Below are 19,518 nucleotides of genomic sequence, written 5' to 3'. Positions count from 1 at the left end.
TGTTAATATTTAATGTTTAATATTTAATACATTGTATTAATGAAAAAGCACACATATTACTATATTGCAAATTATTTTAATTGTTTGATAACTGTTTCCCGGTATAATTATTTTTTTAACCTTTTTAAAAATTATTATTCCTTTTTAAAATACAATCTCGAGAAGGGCTCCATGGCCTCCATCATGAAGCCAGAGGTTGCCCAGGTACCTAAAAGGTTAAGCCGTCCCTCCCCGAAGAGACCTCCTGGTGCCAACAGTCCCCTTCCGCCCGAACTTCACGAAAGAGGACATTAGGTTAGAGCCGGGGACCCGAAGCCCAAGCAAGGTCCGCTGGGGGTCCGAGAAGCAATTCAGGAGAGAACTTCACAGTCGCAGCCTCCCTCCCCTTCGCCTGGGAATCAGGGTGCAAGCCAGGACAGCACGGCGCGAGGGAACAGTGTGTCCATGCGGTGCGGCCGGAGGGCCGGGTATCACGTGCTCGTCCGATTGCGTCCTCCCGCAGTTCGGGTAGGGCTCACATAGGTCCTTGTATGACGAGAGGGCGACCATAGGAGATTTTGGAGGGTGAATAAAGTCTGTCTTGATAGGATCGCAGTGATCACTGATGAGAACCGAGAGGGACGGGGCCGGATACGAGGAAATAATTGTCCCTCCCTCTTGTTTCCAACGCTTCCAGGACCAGTGCCTCAGTTTTGAGCGTTAGAAATTTGATTATTGAGAACTGATCACTCAGGCTGTTTCATGTCAGACACACAAGTCCTCAAAATATTTGTAAACCAGGATGTTAATTTATGAATTTACAGATAGGAGTGTAAGTGCCCAATGGATCAGCAAAGTAGGCAAGGAGATTTAAAGGCTGAGTTATGGTTTCCTAATTTACTCTTCGCTACTTCAGGAATATTTTCGTCTAAAAAACGAGCATCCTCGTGCAGAAACAGTATTCCTTCTAGCTTTACGTTGGGGGAGATACAATAACACTCTAAATTCCATATGACCACTTTCCCCCTGGAATTTATCGTCCTTTCTTCATTGGAAATTACAACTGTTTAGCTTATTGAATATTGTTACTTGCATTTGATAGTTTACTAATGGTATCTTGGGAAATTCCTTAATTTGCTCAGACACACCAAATTATTTTTTTTGGATGGGTTATATTTGAGATAGATAGCAGTGATGTTTTCAACAATGAGGAACCTTCTAGGCCCTGGAGGAGTTACAGACCTTGGTCTTATTCTGGATTTTCACTGTATGACCAAAGGGCAAGTTATTTAATCTCTGTTTGCCTCAGTTTCAGTAAACGTAAAGTAAAATGGGGATAGTAATACTGGATTCATAGGGTCACAGAAACAAAATGCATGTAAATCACTGTCAGAGTGTTTGGCAAATAATAAGCACTTACGAGATGTCTTGTAAAAAAACTAATACAAATTAGTTATGCATTTATTTTTTGATTAAACAAATTTGTTGAACATTTACTATGCACTATATCTCTTAACATCTTTACGATGTTATTACTCTTACTAGAATCCTTTCCTCACCCTCACTCCTTGCTGGTTTCATTTTACTGTTTGTCACAATGCCCCAGGAGGCCCTTCCTAATACCCCTTCATGCTCTGGCATCAGGGTTTGGTCTCCTGCACACTACTGTGTGGTGACTTATTTGTCATTTGACTTTGGGCTCTAAGAACAGAGAATGTTTATCTTGAATCCTGATCTGTTTGATAAAATGAAATCACAGATAAGTGTTTGTTGTTTACTGAACAAAATGGGGGTGGGGATACTTGAGCAGAGGAAGAAAAATATGCACCGATAAAGCAGAATTTCTAGCAATTCAGTTGTGACAGCCATCTAACTGGTCTTCCTCCTTAAACTCTTCCTTCCTTACAGCCTATTGCCCATGCATCAGCCACACACACAAACAACTTAGATCGTGCCATCTCTCTGTTCAAAACTCTAATGGCATCCCATCACCTTCAGAGAAAAATTAGCCTAGAGTCGTCCATTTTCTGGCCTCTGGCCATCTCTGCAGTCATATCAACTATCACTCTTACCCTCCCTCCAATTCAGTCATTTCTGCCTTCTAGTTGTTCCTCAGCATGTCGAAAACATTTCTACATCATCTCTGCATTTGCTACTCCCTCTCCTGGAATGCTATCCGCTCATATTCATGTCTTGTGTTCCTCTACTTCATTAAGTGCTCTGCTGAAATGTCATCTCATCAGAAAAGACTTTCCTAACCACCCTATCTAAATAGTATTCACTCACACTTGTTTACATAAGGCCTCTTGTCACACACTTTTACCTACACCCACCCCCACTAGAATATAAGCTTGGTGAAAGCAGACTTTGTTTTGTTCACTGCTGTACCCCATCCCCACTCCCCAGGCACTTGGACAACACCTAGCATTAGAAAAACGAAAAAACGGTATAAGAACTGTGGAAAAAAAAAATTGTTTATATATACAGAATCTATGGTTGTCAATGTAGAAACCCCAAAGAATATAGAGATATAAGAATTAATGAGAATTTAGAAAGGTTGCTGGATACAAAAAATCAACTTTAGCTAAAAACAGAAAATGTAGTAACTAAAAATATGCCATATAAAATAGCATGAAAAAGTATAAAATCCCTAGGAAATATTAATAAAAGAAGACAGTGATGGAGAAAATTATAAAAGTTTATTGAAAGACATTTAAAAATCCTAAATAAATGGAGTTATACCATGTCCACAGATAGAAAGACTCAACATTGTAATTTACAAATGCAATATAAATCCAATAAAAATTCCAATACTTTTTGTTTTGTTTGACTTAGAACTTGTCAGTCTAATTCTAGAAGTTACATGGAAGAGCAAATGGCTAGGAACAGCCAAGACACTCCCAAGAAAGAAAAATTTGGTGGAAGTGTTGGAGGTGGTAGTTGGATTTGTCCTGAGATATCAAGACTAATTTCTAAAGTTGCAGTACTCAGGATTGTATAGCACTGCCACAAGGTTAGACAAATTGACCAGTGAGTCAGAATAGAAACCATCAACATAGAGAGAGAAAGACAGAGACAGAGACAGAGAGACAGAGAGAGAGACTTGACCAATGATGGAAGGATGAACTTTTCAGAAAATAGTGCTGGTATAACCACGTACCTATATGGAAAACAATATATATATATATATATATATATATAATATTGAACTTCTATCTCATACTTTTCACAAAAAGCAGTTCAGGGAAGACTAAAGATAAATGTGAAACCAAAACTATACAACTTTTACAAGGCAGTAAAAAATTGCTTTCGGAGTTTGGGTAGGACATGATCCCCCACTACCAATTCGTAACCAGCTTTATAAGATACTTTTAAAAAACAGTTACTTTCAGCAGGATATGGGAAACAATCCATAAAATTTTACAACTTTGAAACTCCCCTCCTCAAAAAGTTAACAGTCTTCTGTTGCTGTGTTGAACAGGAAAATTTTTCAGAAGTGGTAGACATTTTACATGAGGCGTGTAAGAGCTTTTCACTGACGTAGAGGAAACAAACTAAAAACTGCAGGATTCTTACTGGGATGATCCACGAACCACAAACAGAAATGTTGGCTCTTTTGAGCAACATCATCTCCATGTCATCACCAGAAAGCCTGAGCATTGTTCCCCAACACAGCTGATTTTATGGGTGCCAAAGCATCATGGCTCTTGTTTCAGGAAGTCAGGGATATGCTGATGGCAGCAGGAAAGCAGAAGACGTGAGGTTTGCTTCCCCACACCGTAAGGCTTCTGAACCAAAGTGGCTGACATGTGGATGAAACCAAGAGTAATCTTCAAAACCAAGGTCAGGAAATCCGATGTCCACATGTCACTCCAGCTTCTGAGACATTCTATTGCTGGCATTTGCCCTTTCCACAAAAGACAACAAAGTGCCCTGTGTGCTTACAACACAAGTTGAAAAAATCCTACATTTTCATAAAATTTGATTAAAAAATAGTATTTCAAACAGTAGTCACTAGAAGTACAGAGCTGTTCCAAAGGTCCACTTCACTTGGCATCCCCGGCACCTTCTGCTTTCTGTGGCTGGGCTGCAGGGTTGTTCCCATCCTTGCCACCATCTGCTTTCCCTTTTCTTCCTTTGGGCAGCTTCTCCCCCTTCTTTGCAGGGGCCTTTCTAGGCCTGGGCTCTGGTTTTGGAGGGGCAGGTTTAGCGGACAATCGTGCTGATCTCCTCTGTGGCTCCCCCTTGACTTTCACTTTGTCACCTTTAGCATCTCCTTTGGCCTTTCTCTTGGGCATGGTGACAGCAGTGCTCAGCAGGTGGCTTTGCCAGTCCAGGGTGTTCTTCTGTCTTCCTGACACTGCTCCCAGAAAGATCTTTTTGACACGACACCAAAAGTATAAACCATAAAGGGAAAGATTGGCAAACTTAACTACATTAAAATTCAAATTTGACTATGTTAAAATCAATAATTAGTGTAGGTCCACAAGATAGCCTAAAAATGTAAAAAGATAAGTTACAAGCTGGGCAAAGATATTCATAACACATATAACTGACAGAGAATTAGAATCCAGAATATATTAAGAATTCCTACAGATCCATGAGAAGAGGACAAAATGAAAATTAAAAACAATGGGCAAAAGTGTTAACAAGCACTTCTTAGAAGAAACATGGATAGTGGTGAATAAGCACATAAAAATATGCTCAATCTCAATAATATGGAAAATGCATACAAAAATCAGAGGATATAACATTTCACACCCATCACATTGATGAAAACTCAAATTGAGGGGAAAAAAAAAAGGATTATCTTGTCTCTAAATTGCTCCAGAGTATTGTTTTGTTTTGCTGACCTCACCATCTAGATTGGTGGAAAAACATGGTCTTTTTGAAGAAAACTTAGATTTGATTTCTATGTTCCTTGGTTAAAAGCGACCACCTATAAATGGTGCTAAAACATCAAGTTATCTATTTTTCTCTCCATATTTTCAATTTGATGAGCATTTTTAGAAACTCTGCATTTTCCTTCCTTCTTGTGGAACAGAGGGAGAAATGAGATTAGTATAAAGAGGGAGACACCTCAATGGGAGTGTGCCTTGAGTCAGTCATGGTTTCCTTTGGTACCTGTGAGGGATTCTGGAACAGCGGTTAAGATTGAGGAGAAACAGTTCTGTTCTCAGGCTTAACACCATTCACTGAAAAGCTAGTGTAAAATTCACTGGGCCCCGCTCTTTCCTTACTGTGCTCCCCACTTGCCTTCAAATATTCTGAATCACTAAGGGGCCAAAAGTCCCTGTTGCCCCCAAGACACATTGCAGTTCTACTGACCCAACACGACCTGAACTGCTCTCTCCTGACACATCCTTCCCTAGACATTACATGAATTTATCCCTAATTGTAGTCCCCTTTTCCTCTCTTCCAAATGCACCACTAAAGAAATGTTTGAACAATTCTTCAAGAACAAAAGGTTTTTTAAAACTCAAAATTTGTTAATAAAATATAGATGTTATAGAATTACAAATACTCCATCATGCATTTGAAAGAAAAAGTTATTAACCAGCAGATAAATCTTTTAAGTGATTTGATAACTTTGGGGAATACAAAGATGGGTCTTTCACTGGTATTACCAGGGAGAACAATTATCAAGACATAACCGATAGTGGGGTTATTTTCCCAAGACATGGCAACAATTTTAAAGTTTTAGGAAGCTAACAATTCCCCTTTGTTAAAATAATGCTTCCAAGGACAAAATTATATTAACTGAGAACAGAACAACTTAGCGAAAGCTTTGAATCATTTATCTTCATATTGTAAAGAACTGAACTGAAATTGTTGTGAAAGTTCTCAATTTAAGTCTTCATTTAAGGAGATTACTTCTTTTATAATGTGGAAAGGTACCACTCCCTCAGCAGCCTCAGGGGAGAGGGAACATCTGCTCTATCCTTTTCTTAAAATCCTTTTGTTAGCTATGAAAACTTGCATTGTTTCATTAGGAAAAGATCCATGAAGTTTAAATTAACTGGTAGAAATACTATTTTTAAAAAAGACTAATAGTGAAATTAAAAGCAAATAACATATAGTTACAATAGAAATATGCAAATGATAAATAAGACACGGAGATGAAGGTGTGCTAAAATCTTCTGTGAAGTTAACTTTTGGGAATTCCCAAACTGTGTCAATAATGTACATAATACATCAACCCCTGTCACCAGAAACAGGATGAATCTGTGTCTTCCCCAAAATTCATCGGATGACAATCCTAACCCCCAGGACCTCAGAAGGTACTGTATTTGGACATAGGGCCATTAAAGTGGTAATTAAGGTAAAATAAGGTCATAAGGATGGGTTCTAATCCAATGTGACTGGGGTCCTTATAAGAAGAGCAGATTAGGTCACAGACACTCACAGAGGGATGACCCTATGAGGATGCAGTGAGAAGGTGGTCATTTGCAAGCCAAGGAGAGACGCCTCGAAAAAACCAAACCTGCTGGCACCCTAATCCTGAATTTGCAGCCTCCAGAACTGTGAAACAATAAGTTTCTGTTGTTTAAGACATGTAATCTGAGGTATTTTGCTATGGCAGCCCAAGCTTACTTCTATAGGGGTAAAGAGTGGAAAGACCTTCGTGACCTAAGAAACAACTTGGATTAATGTTGAGGTTTCACCCAACTCTCCGAATCTTTTTTCCGTGTTCTTTCTGTTCATCATGCCTCTGTCTCTAGTGTGAAGGGACCAAGTCCCACCTACCTCATCCAATACTCGCCCCCACTCCAACAATCACAGGCCAGGCACATTTGAACAGCATCCTTTTGCTCCTTTACTGTTAGGGAACTGGGTTTCTGGAAGATAGTTCTAACTTGGGTTCTAGTTTCAATCCCACCCCAGTCAGAAGACCACCATCTTCTCTCCGCCTCTTACTTAAGGCAGATGGGGCTTTGGGGTTGGAGGAAAGACCTGTAAGAAGTTTACTAACAGGAAGCTTAAGAAGGAGAGAATAAGGTATATAATTAAACAGCAAAATAAAAGAGGTGCAGTGTGCTACAGGAGCAAGAGGTTATGTGATGTTTGTCACTCTCCCACTTTTCAAAGGAAACAGACAAGGCCGCAGCCTGAGTTTCCATTTGGGCTTCATGAGGGTGTTAGGTACAAAGTGACTCACCTTGAAGCTAATCTTCCATCTTGACCCCTGAGTGAACCGGGACCTTTGGCTCCTGTTGGGAATCCTGGAATGAACCATAGCTCTGCGCTAGTCTCCCGTCTCATTAGCTCTGCCTCTACAGCGGGCTCTGTGACGTCATCAGCCTCCTAGAAACTGGGACGCAGACCTCCCGGCACCTGCCCATCTGGCTGCCCACCCACATCCCTTTCCCAGCACGCAGACCCCCGGCTTTAGCTCTGAAGCCCCGTGGTCTGGGGGTGGAAGCGGGAGACCACACAGTCCCGCCGCCGCCCTAGACTGCGTTTCTGTCCTGTCTCTATTCAACTCTTGAACCCACAAGCTGGACCTGTCTGCCTGGTCTTCGCGCTCTCAGCCCCTTGGGCGATGGGGGGGGGGGGCACGCTGCATAGTTGGCCCTTTCACCAGAGGGGGATGGGGGCCAGGAAGGTGAGAAAGGGCCGGCCTGGTAATGTATTTTGCCAGAGTGAGCCACAGGCTTCCAAACCAAGTGTCACCCACGCGCACCCGGCGGGCCGGGGCCACTCCCAGCCTCCTGGCTGAGGCACTGCTGCCCACAGGCCCCGGAGAGAGACCGAGGATGGACCCCGTCCCCGCGGGCCGGAACCCCGGCCTCCCCTCAGGGCACCACATGAACTCGCTCGTATTGCTGAGTGGTGGAGAGGGCACTTTAAATAAAGATATATTAGGCAAATTGCTGCTGAGCATACGCCCAAGAACAAGGGACCCAGCAAGATGGTAAAAGCATGGCCTTCAGAGGTGTGAAGACAGTCAAGCGACAGGGCTGGGAAAGGCGGTGGTGCACAAGCAGCCTGTTTAGACGAAAAAAGAAAGGAAAAAGAAAAAGAAAAAGAAAAAGAAAAAGAAAAGAAGAGAAGAGAAGAGAAGAGAAGAGAAGAGAAGAGAAGAGAAGAGAAGAGAAGAGAAGAGGGGAAAAACGGTTTAGCTAAGGGCTGCCCTTTCTTTTCTTACGGCCACGAAAACGTCACGTTCACAGCAGGCACTTGAGGGGACAAGAGCACTGGGGTCTGAGAGCCTCGGCTTCTGTACTGACCTTTGGAAATGGTGATGGAAACACTAGCAACGGTGACTTGCCTCAAGTCGCGGTCCTGTGCGGCGTCCGCAGTTGGTCCATTTCTTAACTTTGGGCTCTTGCGGTCTTTCTGGCGGGGAGAGCAGACGTCCACAGTGGAGGAACGAACACTAGGCCCTTCGTTGTCCCCTCAGAAGGGGTGACTCCCAGGTGACACCTCGAAACGCGGGGACGGCCCGCCGCGACCACCCCACCACCACCGGGCCTGCGACCGCGGGGCCCGCCAGGAACCCGCCGTCCCGCCGCGCATTCGGAGCGCGTGGACCGGAGGCCGGCGGCCGGCGTTGTGGGAGCCGCCACGGCCCCACTGCAGGAGGGGCCCGGCGCCCACCCACGGGGACGCGCCCTGAGGTTCCGCACTCACCTAGTCCCCAGGCCGCACCTTCGGCGGGCGGGCGGGCGAGCCGGCGGGCCCGGAACGCGGAGCAGCGGAGGGCTGGGGTCCGCCGGCAGGAAGGAGCTGAGGATGCGCTTCCGGGGCTCGGGCCGCCGCGCGGCGGGGCCGGGAGCCGCTGTTCCCCTCGCGTCTGTGGGTCGGCCTCTGCGTCCGCCGGAGTCTACGCCCGCTTGAGTACCACGGCCCTGGGAGAACGAGACAAATAAAGGAGGGGAACGTGTTTAAGAGCGCGTGGAAATTTTAAAAATGAATAAGATAATTTTTAGGAATTCATTCCCTGGTGGGGGTAGAAAAACGTTACGTGTTTCCGCCCGGTTTCGAACCGGGGACCTTTCGCGTGTGAGGCGAACGTGATAACCACTACACTACGGAAACCCGGCGACGGCAGCTCTTAGGAGTCCACACTACTACTGCCCCAGCACTGCCCCTGCGCCTGCGCGTGTGCCTGTGCCTGCCCTCACCTTCTGCGCAGGCGTGGGCACCCGCTTTCCCAGCCCTGCAGTGAGTACCGTGTGAAATCAGATCTTTAACCTCTTATACCGGAAATGACTGGGTGCGGGAGCACAAAAGAGAGATTGTAATGGTTACACATAATCCATCATTATTACTCCTCAATCTGAATCGCCACTTTTTAATTGCTTCCCTTTTGCTTAAGGGAACGCTCCAGCCGAGTGACTGGCGGGACGAGCGCTTCGCGTGAACAGCGCCCGCGCCTCCGCTGCGCCTGTTAGCGCCACTGCCTGCCGTGTATGCACCTTCCACGGCACGAGTTCGTCCGTGGTCTGCGGAGAGAAGAGGTAAAAAGAGACTGCACCAACCGAGCCAGCCAGGAGTCGAACCTGGAATCTTCTGATCCGTAGTCAGACGCGTTATCCATTGCGCCACTGGCCCAAGTGCAAGCCTATTGGCGGCGTGCTTTCCTTCATTAGAAACCAGGCGGCGGCGCGGGTCCCGGACCTCATCGCTTGCTAGATTTGCAATGGGACTGAAAATCTGGTTGCGGCACCAGCCAGAATCCGCCGCGCCCAAAAGCCAGGTGCACCTTTTCCACCCCCCGCGCACAGGGTGATCTGACCACCAGCCACTAACTGGGCAGGTCATGGTGGGTCGTCAGGTCCCAGGCCCATAACTTTTTAGTCAAAGGTTATCTGGGCCTTAAGCAAGCCCCGTCCACTGTCCTTGTACATCAAGGTTCACAGACCCTTGAAATACCAGAAGCCACCCTCTTTTTCAGGCCCCGGGGAGGGTAACTACTCTCAAGGGAGGGAGCACATGGTCTTGTTAACTGTCCTGCACCTTGCTTTCTCCCACCTTCACGCCATCTTCCTTCCCTTCCTTCCCTAATTCCAAATGCACAAAAGATACTGCCAAACTGTCATTCCCGTGAGCATCTGAGACCTTGCTGATGGGCAATGTCGTGAATTTGGCTCAAATAAACTCATAAAAATTCTCTACACGTTTGGAATTTCTTAGCTCTGGCTTTTTCCTTGACTGTTTTTGACAGAGCCCCAGCATCACCTCTCCTCCTCAGTGCATCGTCTCACCGGTATTACCGTTCAATAAATAAAATGATGGTGATGAGAGCTTGAAGAAAACTAAACAAAAACCGGGAAAGGCAATAAGAAAACCCAGCGGGAAATGTGTAGACGACAGAGAAATGCGGGTATCAGGGAGAAGAGGGATCTGGAACCGGGGCATCTCCAGGGAAAGGCCTGGAGCTGGGAGCAGACTCGGAAAGGTCCAGTAATGTGGGAGAGCTGGAGGGGCAGGAGACAGGGACATGACCTCCTGCCTCGCAGGCCTTTGTAAGGACTTTGGCTGTTACTGTAGGAAACTGGAGGCCGTTGTAGGGTGGCATGATCTGACTTTTTTGTCTCTCCTCGGGTTGTTAAAATGTTTTTATTTAAAATAATTACTAAAGCAAGACTCTGTCCTAAGCACCCTTGTGCATGCTGCTCTGACCGCAGGGCCTACATCTCAGAATGGGACAACGTTAAAAGTTGCCGCCTACTCTCACACACATGAATGCTCACTTGTGCGCTTTCTCAGAAAGCACATAAGTGTCTCTTATGTGTGGTTTCAGCCTCTCTGTATTTCTGAGAAGGAACCATTTTCCCATGCCTGGTGAGCATTGTAAATAAGTTGAGGGCCACTAAGCAGGTGGGGTAAAACTGCCTGACATTGAGAATATATACATTTAAATTAGAAATTATTTGTTTTCAGTTGGTAAAATTGCAACAGTCTTTGAGTAAAATACACATGTTCCTGTATAAACATTAAAGTAGACCTAATTATGGATTTTTCCCTAGACAAAAGAACAGAGGTTTTCTAACCAGGTTTTGTACAGTGTACCCCGAGGGCAGTTTGGTGGTTATGGACTCCATCACAAAATAATACATATATATATATGATAAATACATAATATTTCAAGGGTAAACCAATTATATTGAAATATGTTATCAAATATTAAAAATTTATGACATAGTAATATTCATTTCCCTTTATTAATACACTAAATGACAATATCCTACAGGTCTAATAAATACTGAAATTTCAAAGCAGTAATGAGAATAATGATATTTTTTAAAATTTGCAACAAATCAAATTTGATTTGAAAATGTTTGTGATTTCCAATAGTGGTCAAGTCTAAAGTACAGCTGTGACTTGTTGCCTCATATTCATTGTAATGGAAGAAAATACAAAAGCTCAGTTATTGTTAAGTAGTCAAAATAAAGTTATATATAAAGTTATATACAAGTTCACAGACTATCCTCTGCCAGTTTCTCTCTCAAGCATATAGAAAATGGCACTGTCTTCCACTCCCATGTTTCTTTAAATTATTGTCAGCATCTGTGACACAGTGATCTGTACTTCTCCAGTTAGAGTTGTGGAACAAAGTGAATGTGAGGGGCCTTTCCATGGTCCTTGAAGATCACACTGGGAATTGAGTAGAATCTATGATTCACACCCAGATTTCTGGAAATGATAGCTCTAAGTCTCAATTTTGTCTCAAGACTTGTCTCTGGCTTGTTAAACAACTCCTTTGACTTCCCAGAATTCCTGTGTAAATTTTGACCGCTGCCAGTCAAAGGAAAAACCCAAGCCAGCTATGTTGACCCTGCTGTCTTTCTGAACATCTGCCACAGTTTTGTCAAAGCCATACCAGGTGTGACTGTGCTGTTTATGATTATATTGGTTCAAAGCACACTCATAATATTAAAGAAATAGGTGCTTATTTAATGGAGTCTCAATCAGACAGTGTGTTGAGTTCATAGACTTTCACTCTTTTTATGAAAATAAGAAATCTAGCACAGTCATGCCCCCACCCTATCATGTATGTAGGTGGAGGTAAGTGCTAATGGCTGACTTATAGTGTGACAAACTGATCCTTCAAATATAGGTACAGTTTAGAAATACTGAAATGTTGATTTTGTGACAACAAATATCAAGGAAGACAACCAATCATAATTACAGGTTTCATTTGGGAAGATGCTTTCACAGCTATGGAAACAATTTGTAAACTGTTCAGAATTTCACTAAACTCTTTGTTCAAATTATATTCCGAAGGACAGATTTATTTTACAGAGAATAGAATACGTTGGGAAGAGTTACAAATACAAAACGCCCCCATGACAAAGTAGACATCCTTGGATTGCTCTCAATTTGACATCTTATCAAAACACATCCTTTGGATGTTTTAGGACAAGAAAGCCTATCTCTTCCTGTAGCTGCAAAGGGGAGGGGACCGCTCTTCTCTTTCCGAGACTAGGTTTAATCAGGAAGCCTTGTTTTTTTTAAGGTGCAGTTCTGGAATTCCATAGGTTACCATCACATGCTAGAAGCAGACAGATGGAACCCAATTTTACGGAAAGACAAGGGGTAAGGAATGACTGGAATTTTAATTAAAAACCGTGAGCTAGAGAACCTATAGAACACTACTTGGTGCTGGAAGTGCTCTGGTGTCGATGTGTAACACGACCCGGAGGAGTGTCTTCGTGTGAAGGTGGCCTGTGCCCGCCCCTGGTCTTCTCCTCCCGCGCCCGCGTGTCCCCGGCCCCATCCTGCGCAAGGGTGCTGTTTTCCTATAGCTGCGCTGTTTCTTAGGTCTTTGGGGGCGAAGAGGAGATTCGTTTTTAGAATCTGGGGAAGCGTCTGGGCTGCTCCTGACTCTCACAAGAAAACAAATGCACCGAACAAAAGCATAGGTATTTCCTTTTCCCTGTCAATTTTGGCGGAAGCTGACGTGTTGGCTCCGTGGCTTAGCTGGTTAAAGCGCCTGTCTAGTAAACAGGAGATCCTGGGTTCGAATCCCAGCGGGGCCTCTTTGTGGCTTTTTTCCTACCCGCAATTAAGGGGACCCGTGATTGAAGTCCATAAGTAAATTTTCTTTGTATGATTCCATAAAACTGTTTTACATGCTTCTGAGGAAGGATATTGTTATTGTTGATTAAATAATTTTTTTTTTTTTTTAAGAAAAAATGTCTACCTTTTTTGGTGTTACATTTTTATTCCACACAGTATATTTTCAGCAAGTACAAAAGGAACTAGGGAAGCAGAAGGCAAAGTCACCAAATTTAAACTACAAGCAATATCATAATCTCTGGTCCTTCTATTCTTTTTCCTGGGGAAATCCCACACGGATGCCCCTCACAATCTGCAGGCAATATCTTTAGAAAGGAATGATGGATAAATGTGTTCTTGAGAAGGCTGCAGCATCTCCGACCATGTAACACAAGCTGTAAATAACTATTCAAAAAGGTGGTCTAGTGCTCAGAGATTTTTTGGAAAGGAAAATCAAAGAGAAAACAAATATTTGTCCCAGGCCTGTTTCTGCTGGATCTCCAGAGTCCGGCACAGGCCCTGGTAAAGAGCAGGCACTCAACGACACCACAAAATATGATTCATTTCTCATTTGCCAGGCAGTTGTCAGGGTTTACGTTTGTCAGGCACTTTATAAATGCTAAGTCAGGCAATCCTCACAGAATACCTATGTGGTAAGGTTCAATTATTGCCTCCATTTTAAAAAGGGGGCACCCAGGATTCAGGGATGTAGGATACAGAGACACAAAGTCACTTGCCTGGATCACACAACTCCTAAGTGGCAGAGACCAGGTAGTCTGAATAGCTCTGGACCAAGCTACTGGCCCGCCAAAAGACTCTAACTGCTTCTCCTATTACCCTGTTTGCCATCTCCTCCTTTCTCATTTGTTTCCAGGACCCACATGGAGATTCTAAATGGGCAGAAATGGACTGAACCTGTGGCGACCTGGGTAATAGGGGAAACGTCATTTGTTTGTTCTTTTCTAGTCTTACCGATGACAACCTTTTCTAAGGTATACCAATTCACTCTTCTTTCAATGTATGTATGAATCTTTCTGTGAGTTTTAAGGAATTTCAGGGAGAGAGTGAGAACAGGACAATTCTGATTGTTCATAAAACCAGATTCACCCTCTTTTCTGTCTTTGTAACCTGGTATTAGATTGGATTTATTTTTAAAACCGAAATGGAGAGGCAGAAATTCCAGTCACCGAAGGTTTTTGATTACTTGGAGCTTTGCAATAAATTATGTAAGACTAATATTCACTACCCAAGTTTTGAGTTCAAAAACAGGAATATTGCATGCTAACATTTGTAACTATAGTTATTAGTGCTCAAGATAAGCAGGCTGGACGTCAGAAAACTTGAATTTGGGGGATATTTCTGGAGATGTCAATAAACATGAACGTCTGTGTGTCTAAGTCACCCTCTTCCTGGGTCCTGTTCTGCACTGCAAAATTTGTAAATTGTCAGACCCTCACAGCCTGCAATTTGATCTTGCTGTATCTCAAGGAAGATCTTACACAGCTTCAGAATGGAGTGTGTAGGAATATGTTAAAAAATGGCACCTTCTTTGTGGTGCAAACAGTTGGACCCAATCTGGGAGTCATTCTATGTGAGTAGATGGACATACACTGCTCATCTCTATGCAGCAAGTAAAAGCAATTGGTCTAGATATGGTCTTGATGTGCACACAGTAGCATAGATAAATCTCAAAACAGTAAAACTAGAATGAGATATATGACACAGTGTCACTTATGTAAATGAAAACCGCAAAAATACATGTTCTATAAAAACAGAAATAAAAGGATGACCTTTCCAGTGATTTCTTATGGGAGTGGGAGATGGAAAATGAGATTCAGGAAAGGGAACTAAAAAGGAATCTATAAATGAATAAAGTAACAGAGGGGCTCTGTGGACATCAGTAATAATCACTGAGGAGTCACATTCATAACATTCAACTCCTTGAGTGTGAAGGAGAGAGAGGGACAGGCAAGTAAAGGAAATGAGTTTAAAATGACTATATCTTAAACCTTCTTCCCAGTTGGGAACACGGAAAACAAGTCAAAACCTGGTTGTCAGGAGTGGGATTCGAACCCACGCCTCCAGGGGAGACTGCGACCTGAACGCAGCGCCTTGGACCGCTCGGCCATCCTGACTCCGTATCAAACAAACTCCTGCTGAGAGTTTATGTCTGTATCTACCTAAATACTTCAATATACATATATTTTTTGAGACGTGGGAATCTTCTTAAAAGGCGAAACTATCATTGGGAGAGTGGCCCGGAAGCCGACCTGGGGTGGAAATGCGGTAGGGACTGGAGTCGCCGGAGCCGCAGGAGTGCCGACCTAAGAACATCCAAACTTGTAGGAAGTTTTCATAAGAGTTTATTTGAGCCAAACTCACGACATTGTCCACCAGCAAGGTCTCAGATGCTTCCGGGAATGACAGTTTGGCAGTACCTTTTGTGCATTTGGAATTAGGGAAGGAAGGGAAGGAAGACGGCGGGAAGGTGGGAGAAAGCAAGGTGCAGGACAGTTAACAAGACCATGTGCTCCCTCCCTTGAGAGTAGTTACCCTCCCCGGGGCCTGAAAAAGGATGGTTTCTGGTATTTCAAGGGTCTGTGAACCTTGATGTACAAGGACAGTGGACGGGGCTTGCTTAGGGCCCAGATAACCTTTGACTAAAAAGTTATGGGCCTGGGGCCTGACGACCCACCATGACCTGCCCATTAGGGGTTTGTGGTCCTCTTGAGGTCACTGTCGGTCACCGAATTATTACACAGCTCCTTTCACGTTCACAGCGTGCACGCAGAATCGGTTCCAGCTGTGCGGCCCCAGGGTGCGGGTGGGGGACTCCGGACCTGACTGGGAACACAGCACCCTGTCTCCACTCGACGGAATTCTAGTTACAATGACGGCAACCATGTTGCTGGAATTGCCTCGCTTGATTTGGCATTTCCTCCCGGGAGGTGTCAGGCTGTGCCAGGCGGTGCTGGGGAGCCTGGCCCCAGATGTTGCCCGACTCCTCCCTCCTTCCTTTTGGCTGCGAACCTCCCCGCGAGCGATTCGCCTGGGGACCTGGGTAAAGGGGCAGGGTGTCTTGCCGCTTGTTCTGAGTTTATCCGGCTGTACATTGAGGCTTGGTGGCCTTTTCTGTATGGATGTTGTACTGCAATTAACAGTTTAAAAAGCAAAGAAGGTGAGTACTTTTTGCAGCTACCAAACCTGGCACAGGTGAAGCTTGACACCAGGCCTCCACCACAGCAACTTCTGCAAACGCACCTGAAGGTCAGGTGTGACCTACTTGGGGTTTTGTTTCCACGTGTTAGCAGTCAGGATCCTAGGCTCAGAATATCAGTGATGGGATGTGAGGGAACCTGACTGAGTTTGAGATTCCCACACAACCAGAACTGGTCAGTTAACTGCCTGGAGGAGTTTAGACAAATCGTTTTCCCTCTGTCAACGCAGAAACTGCTTTCTTAGGCACCTTCCAGTTTCATGTGATGTCAGTTGATGAACTACAATGCTTAATCCCTTACATTAAGCATCAAATCCCCATCCCCAGGGAACCAGTCGGAAGCAAATGATCAGTCTCCTGCAGACCAGCCCCGCTGGATATTTGGGGGACAGAATCCAGCGATCTGTGTGTAACAAGCCCTCCCTGTGATTCCGAGCTGTGCTCAAGTTTGACAACCACTGGCTTAAAGTACAATAACCTTGTGACTCTTAATAGAGAGAGTGCTGTCATGTCAGCAGGAGGTGACATGTGAAAGGTCTGGAGGATGCCTCTAGGACTGTTCCAGTGCAGTGGTTCCCCCCTGGGGAAATTTGTAAATATACCTGACCCTCCCCCCAGGCCACTTGAATTGGAATATCTGGGCTTTCCACCTGGCAGTTGTATTAGTTAACGGGTATCTCTCTACCTGCAGGTGTACCCAGGTTTGAGAACATTGTTTCAAGCTCAGCTTTAGAGAAAGGCTGACTATATCTTTTAAGGATGAGCATTTGAATAAGTGTCCAGGCCTCCATGGTCCAGGGCTGGGGCCCAACATTTGTTAAACAAGGAGCAGAGGTTCACAGTGGGTGTCTCTCAGGCTGAGTGTGCCTGCCCCCCACACTGGGGTGTCTGGAGGTGAGTCACTGCCGAGAGCCTGGGATCACCACCACCACTGGCGTGTGATGCTGGAGCCCTATTGACCTGGGAGGTAAGATGCAAACAATCTGTAGAGAATTAAAATCCAATTATCGGCCTGGGTGCATGGGAGGAGGTGGCACATCAGCATTTTGTGGAGACAAATGTGTATCTCAAGGATACACATAAACTTTCATGGTTCCATAGATCCAGCCACACCCAATGCCATCACGGGATAAAACCAAAGAATGAACCTACATAATTTAAAGGCCAGAGCATGTGAGGAAATGGAAGCTTCCTGAGAAGATTCCTTGACCAAGAGGTACGGTACTTTTTTTTAACCTCTTCATTCATGAAATTGGTCTACCATGAATGAATGTGCCAAACAATAAGGAGAGAAATATTGTCAGGACTCTGAGCTACATGAAAACACACACACACACATTTGAATAAGGAACACTGTAGCTAAAACATGAGTTAGGTCTAGAGGAGGAAAGGGGGTGAGTGTGCTGTCATGTGGGGTGTCAGGCGGGGTCTCTGGTCCCGCTCCCCACGTAAGAATGCAGGATAGGGTGAGGCCAAAAAGGAATACCCACGGAGCCATAGGCAGGGGAGTCATACCACTATATTCTCAATGACGGCTGGGTTGGAGACACAGGAAGCAGGAGCCACATGATCTGCAACCTGCCGTCCACTACTCTGCAATCCACAACCCGCACTCCACCGTGCTAACTGCAATCTGCTCTTGCTAGCTCAGCCACCATCTTCTTGCTAGCCCCCATTTGCTGCTAGCGTAGCCACAGCAGTTATGTTAGTGGCCAGTGTCTCACTGGTTACAGCTGACAGCCAAATAGCCACAGCTGATGGCCATGCAACCACAGTTGATGGCCATTTACCAGCCGAGCCAGCACCCTTCCACGTGAGGCCGAGAGCCTGGAAACTGCACTCCTGGCTCTGTCCCCACATGTGCCCACAAATTCCTTGAGATAAGCTGCTTTCTAGTGAATGTGCAGAGTTTACCTCAGCCAGAGGATGAACTGTCTCAGGCCAGAGGAAATACAGCCTGGGGTCAAATCCCAGCCTTCCCCCTCACCAACAGGTGATTGGAGCCATCACACCTATCTGTACTTTAGTCTTACCTACTGTTACTACACACACTTGTCCCCAAAATGCATTTCGCACACTGCTCACTGTCTGGGGGCATGTCTCTTGAAGTGTTCTTGGCCCCTCAGCTGAGTGTTGTGCTCCAAGTATGTGCATATCTGGAAGCAGACGTTCATCTGCAGTCCAACTCCAGGCTGCACAGGAATCACGCAGGCTGCAGTTAAAATGCAGCTTCGTCTCCTGGAGGTCTGGGCTTGGGCTCAGGGTTCTGTGCTCTGACAAGCTGGGCCAGGACCAGCTGAGTGGCAGTGCTCCAAAGTGTTCATGGCAGCCCTGTTCCTCGTGTCCTCGGGGCCAGCCAGTCCTCTGGGGTGAATTCGAGTGGCTCAGATTTGCTTTTTGATAGTTCAACCTGTCACTGGCATTGGTGGGGGAGAAGGCTTTCTGGGGCTACTGGAGTCTCAGTATCGCCGATGTCGCCTCAGGTGACTAAGATAGGCTTTGGCAAAGCGTTTGGCAAGGCGGCATTCCAGAAGATTCAGGAATAAAGCCAGAATTACCAAGATAATTTCCTGCAGGTGCTGGTAGCTGGTGCCAGCTGGAAAGGGCACCTCCAGGCTCATCAGATAAGTTCTTCCTCAGGGGGCCTCGTGCACAGAGGCTGGAACTGGGACAAGGAAGGACGCAGATGTTTCCTAAGAAGCTGCCACCTGTACCTGGTGGCCATTTTCCTTGAAGATCATGGGGAAAAGGGAAGGGGAGGGGAGTCACAGAGCTGGTTAGCACCTGTGACATGACCGTGTTCCCTCTGCTCTCAGCGGCGATCCTGTGGCAGCCACATCTATTCTGGGCGAGGGTCCACACACACATTTCAGGATATACATTACACAGTAAACTGACCAAGCAACTTCCTGAGGTTCCCAGGGCGTTTTACACAAGTCAGACTTTGAATTTCTTTGACTCTGAAGTACAATCTGAATGCAAATGAATGCTTTTAAAGCAGGGATACATGATTTCTTCTCTCAGGAGTATAGTGTGGGGTGGGTGGCATGGGGTGGACAGTATGGGAGAGTATTTGAGGCAGGGGTGAGGAAAGAGGTACTGGAGACTCACATTCTGTCCCTTTGGGCAGCAGAGCTGGTTGAATTGCATTCAGGTCACAGCCTCTGTGACAGGACATTCCTTATTCTGGCTTGGGGCCACTCAGGGGAAAGTGGGCATCTCCCTGAGCTACTAGGATCGCTGAGTGGGAACAGTGGTGTCAAAGATCACCCACATTTTTTATCTGTTTTCCAATTATGAGGTATTACCATTAA

The 19,518-nt window shown here is 45.2% G+C and overlaps 1 protein-coding gene and 4 non-coding genes across 14 annotated transcripts; 1 reads left to right on the top strand and 4 right to left on the bottom strand.

The window, feature by feature from the left end:
• Positions 1-2,659: 2,659 nt before the first annotated feature.
• On the bottom strand, positions 2,660-9,055 carry HMGN4 (high mobility group nucleosomal binding domain 4). Of its 10 annotated transcripts, XR_012491578.1 has the most exons (5): positions 8,948-9,055; positions 8,614-8,831; positions 8,211-8,319; positions 7,139-7,202; positions 4,283-4,355 (listed from the first exon to the last, which is right to left on the bottom strand). XR_012491578.1 is itself a non-coding variant. In XM_019714177.2 (4 exons), the coding sequence occupies exon 4, from the start codon at positions 4,275-4,277 to the stop codon at positions 4,026-4,028; it is 252 nt and encodes an 83-aa protein (XP_019569736.1). In that variant the 5' UTR covers positions 4,278-4,355; positions 7,139-7,202; positions 8,211-8,319; positions 8,614-8,916; the 3' UTR covers positions 2,660-4,025. The 10 variants fall into 10 exon arrangements, 9 of the variants coding, with proteins under 9 accessions (XP_019569736.1, XP_019569739.1, XP_074174568.1 ...); XM_019714177.2 differs by lacking the exon at positions 8,948-9,055 and having other exon boundaries at positions 2,660-4,355; positions 8,614-8,916; XM_019714180.2 differs by lacking the exon at positions 8,948-9,055 and having other exon boundaries at positions 2,660-4,355; positions 7,139-7,190; positions 8,614-8,916.
• Positions 8,949-9,021, bottom strand: TRNAV-CAC (transfer RNA valine (anticodon CAC)). The gene has a single exon. It is a non-coding gene; the product is annotated as a tRNA-Val (tRNA).
• Positions 9,056-9,464: 409 nt separating the features above from the next.
• On the bottom strand, positions 9,465-9,537 carry TRNAR-ACG (transfer RNA arginine (anticodon ACG)). Its single transcript has one exon. It is a non-coding gene; the product is annotated as a tRNA-Arg (tRNA).
• Positions 9,538-12,894: 3,357 nt separating this feature from the next.
• Positions 12,895-12,968, top strand: TRNAT-AGU (transfer RNA threonine (anticodon AGU)). The gene has a single exon. It is a non-coding gene; the product is annotated as a tRNA-Thr (tRNA).
• A 2,071-nt stretch (positions 12,969-15,039) lies between these two features.
• Positions 15,040-15,122, bottom strand: TRNAL-CAG (transfer RNA leucine (anticodon CAG)). The gene has a single exon. It is a non-coding gene; the product is annotated as a tRNA-Leu (tRNA).
• Positions 15,123-19,518: the final 4,396 nt, after the last annotated feature.

This window comes from Rhinolophus sinicus, linkage group LG14 (assembly GCF_036562045.2).
Source record: "Rhinolophus sinicus isolate RSC01 linkage group LG14, ASM3656204v1, whole genome shotgun sequence".
Lineage (NCBI taxonomy): Eukaryota > Metazoa > Chordata > Mammalia > Chiroptera > Rhinolophidae > Rhinolophus > Rhinolophus sinicus.
The sequence above is the reverse complement of the archived record's forward strand: the minus strand, read 5'-3'. Positions and strand labels throughout refer to the sequence as shown.

Coding starts and splice junctions, on each gene's coding strand:
- HMGN4 (XM_019714177.2), bottom strand. CDS start 4,277: ATGCCCAAGAGAAAGGCCAAAGGAGATGCTAAAGGTGACAAAGTGAAA.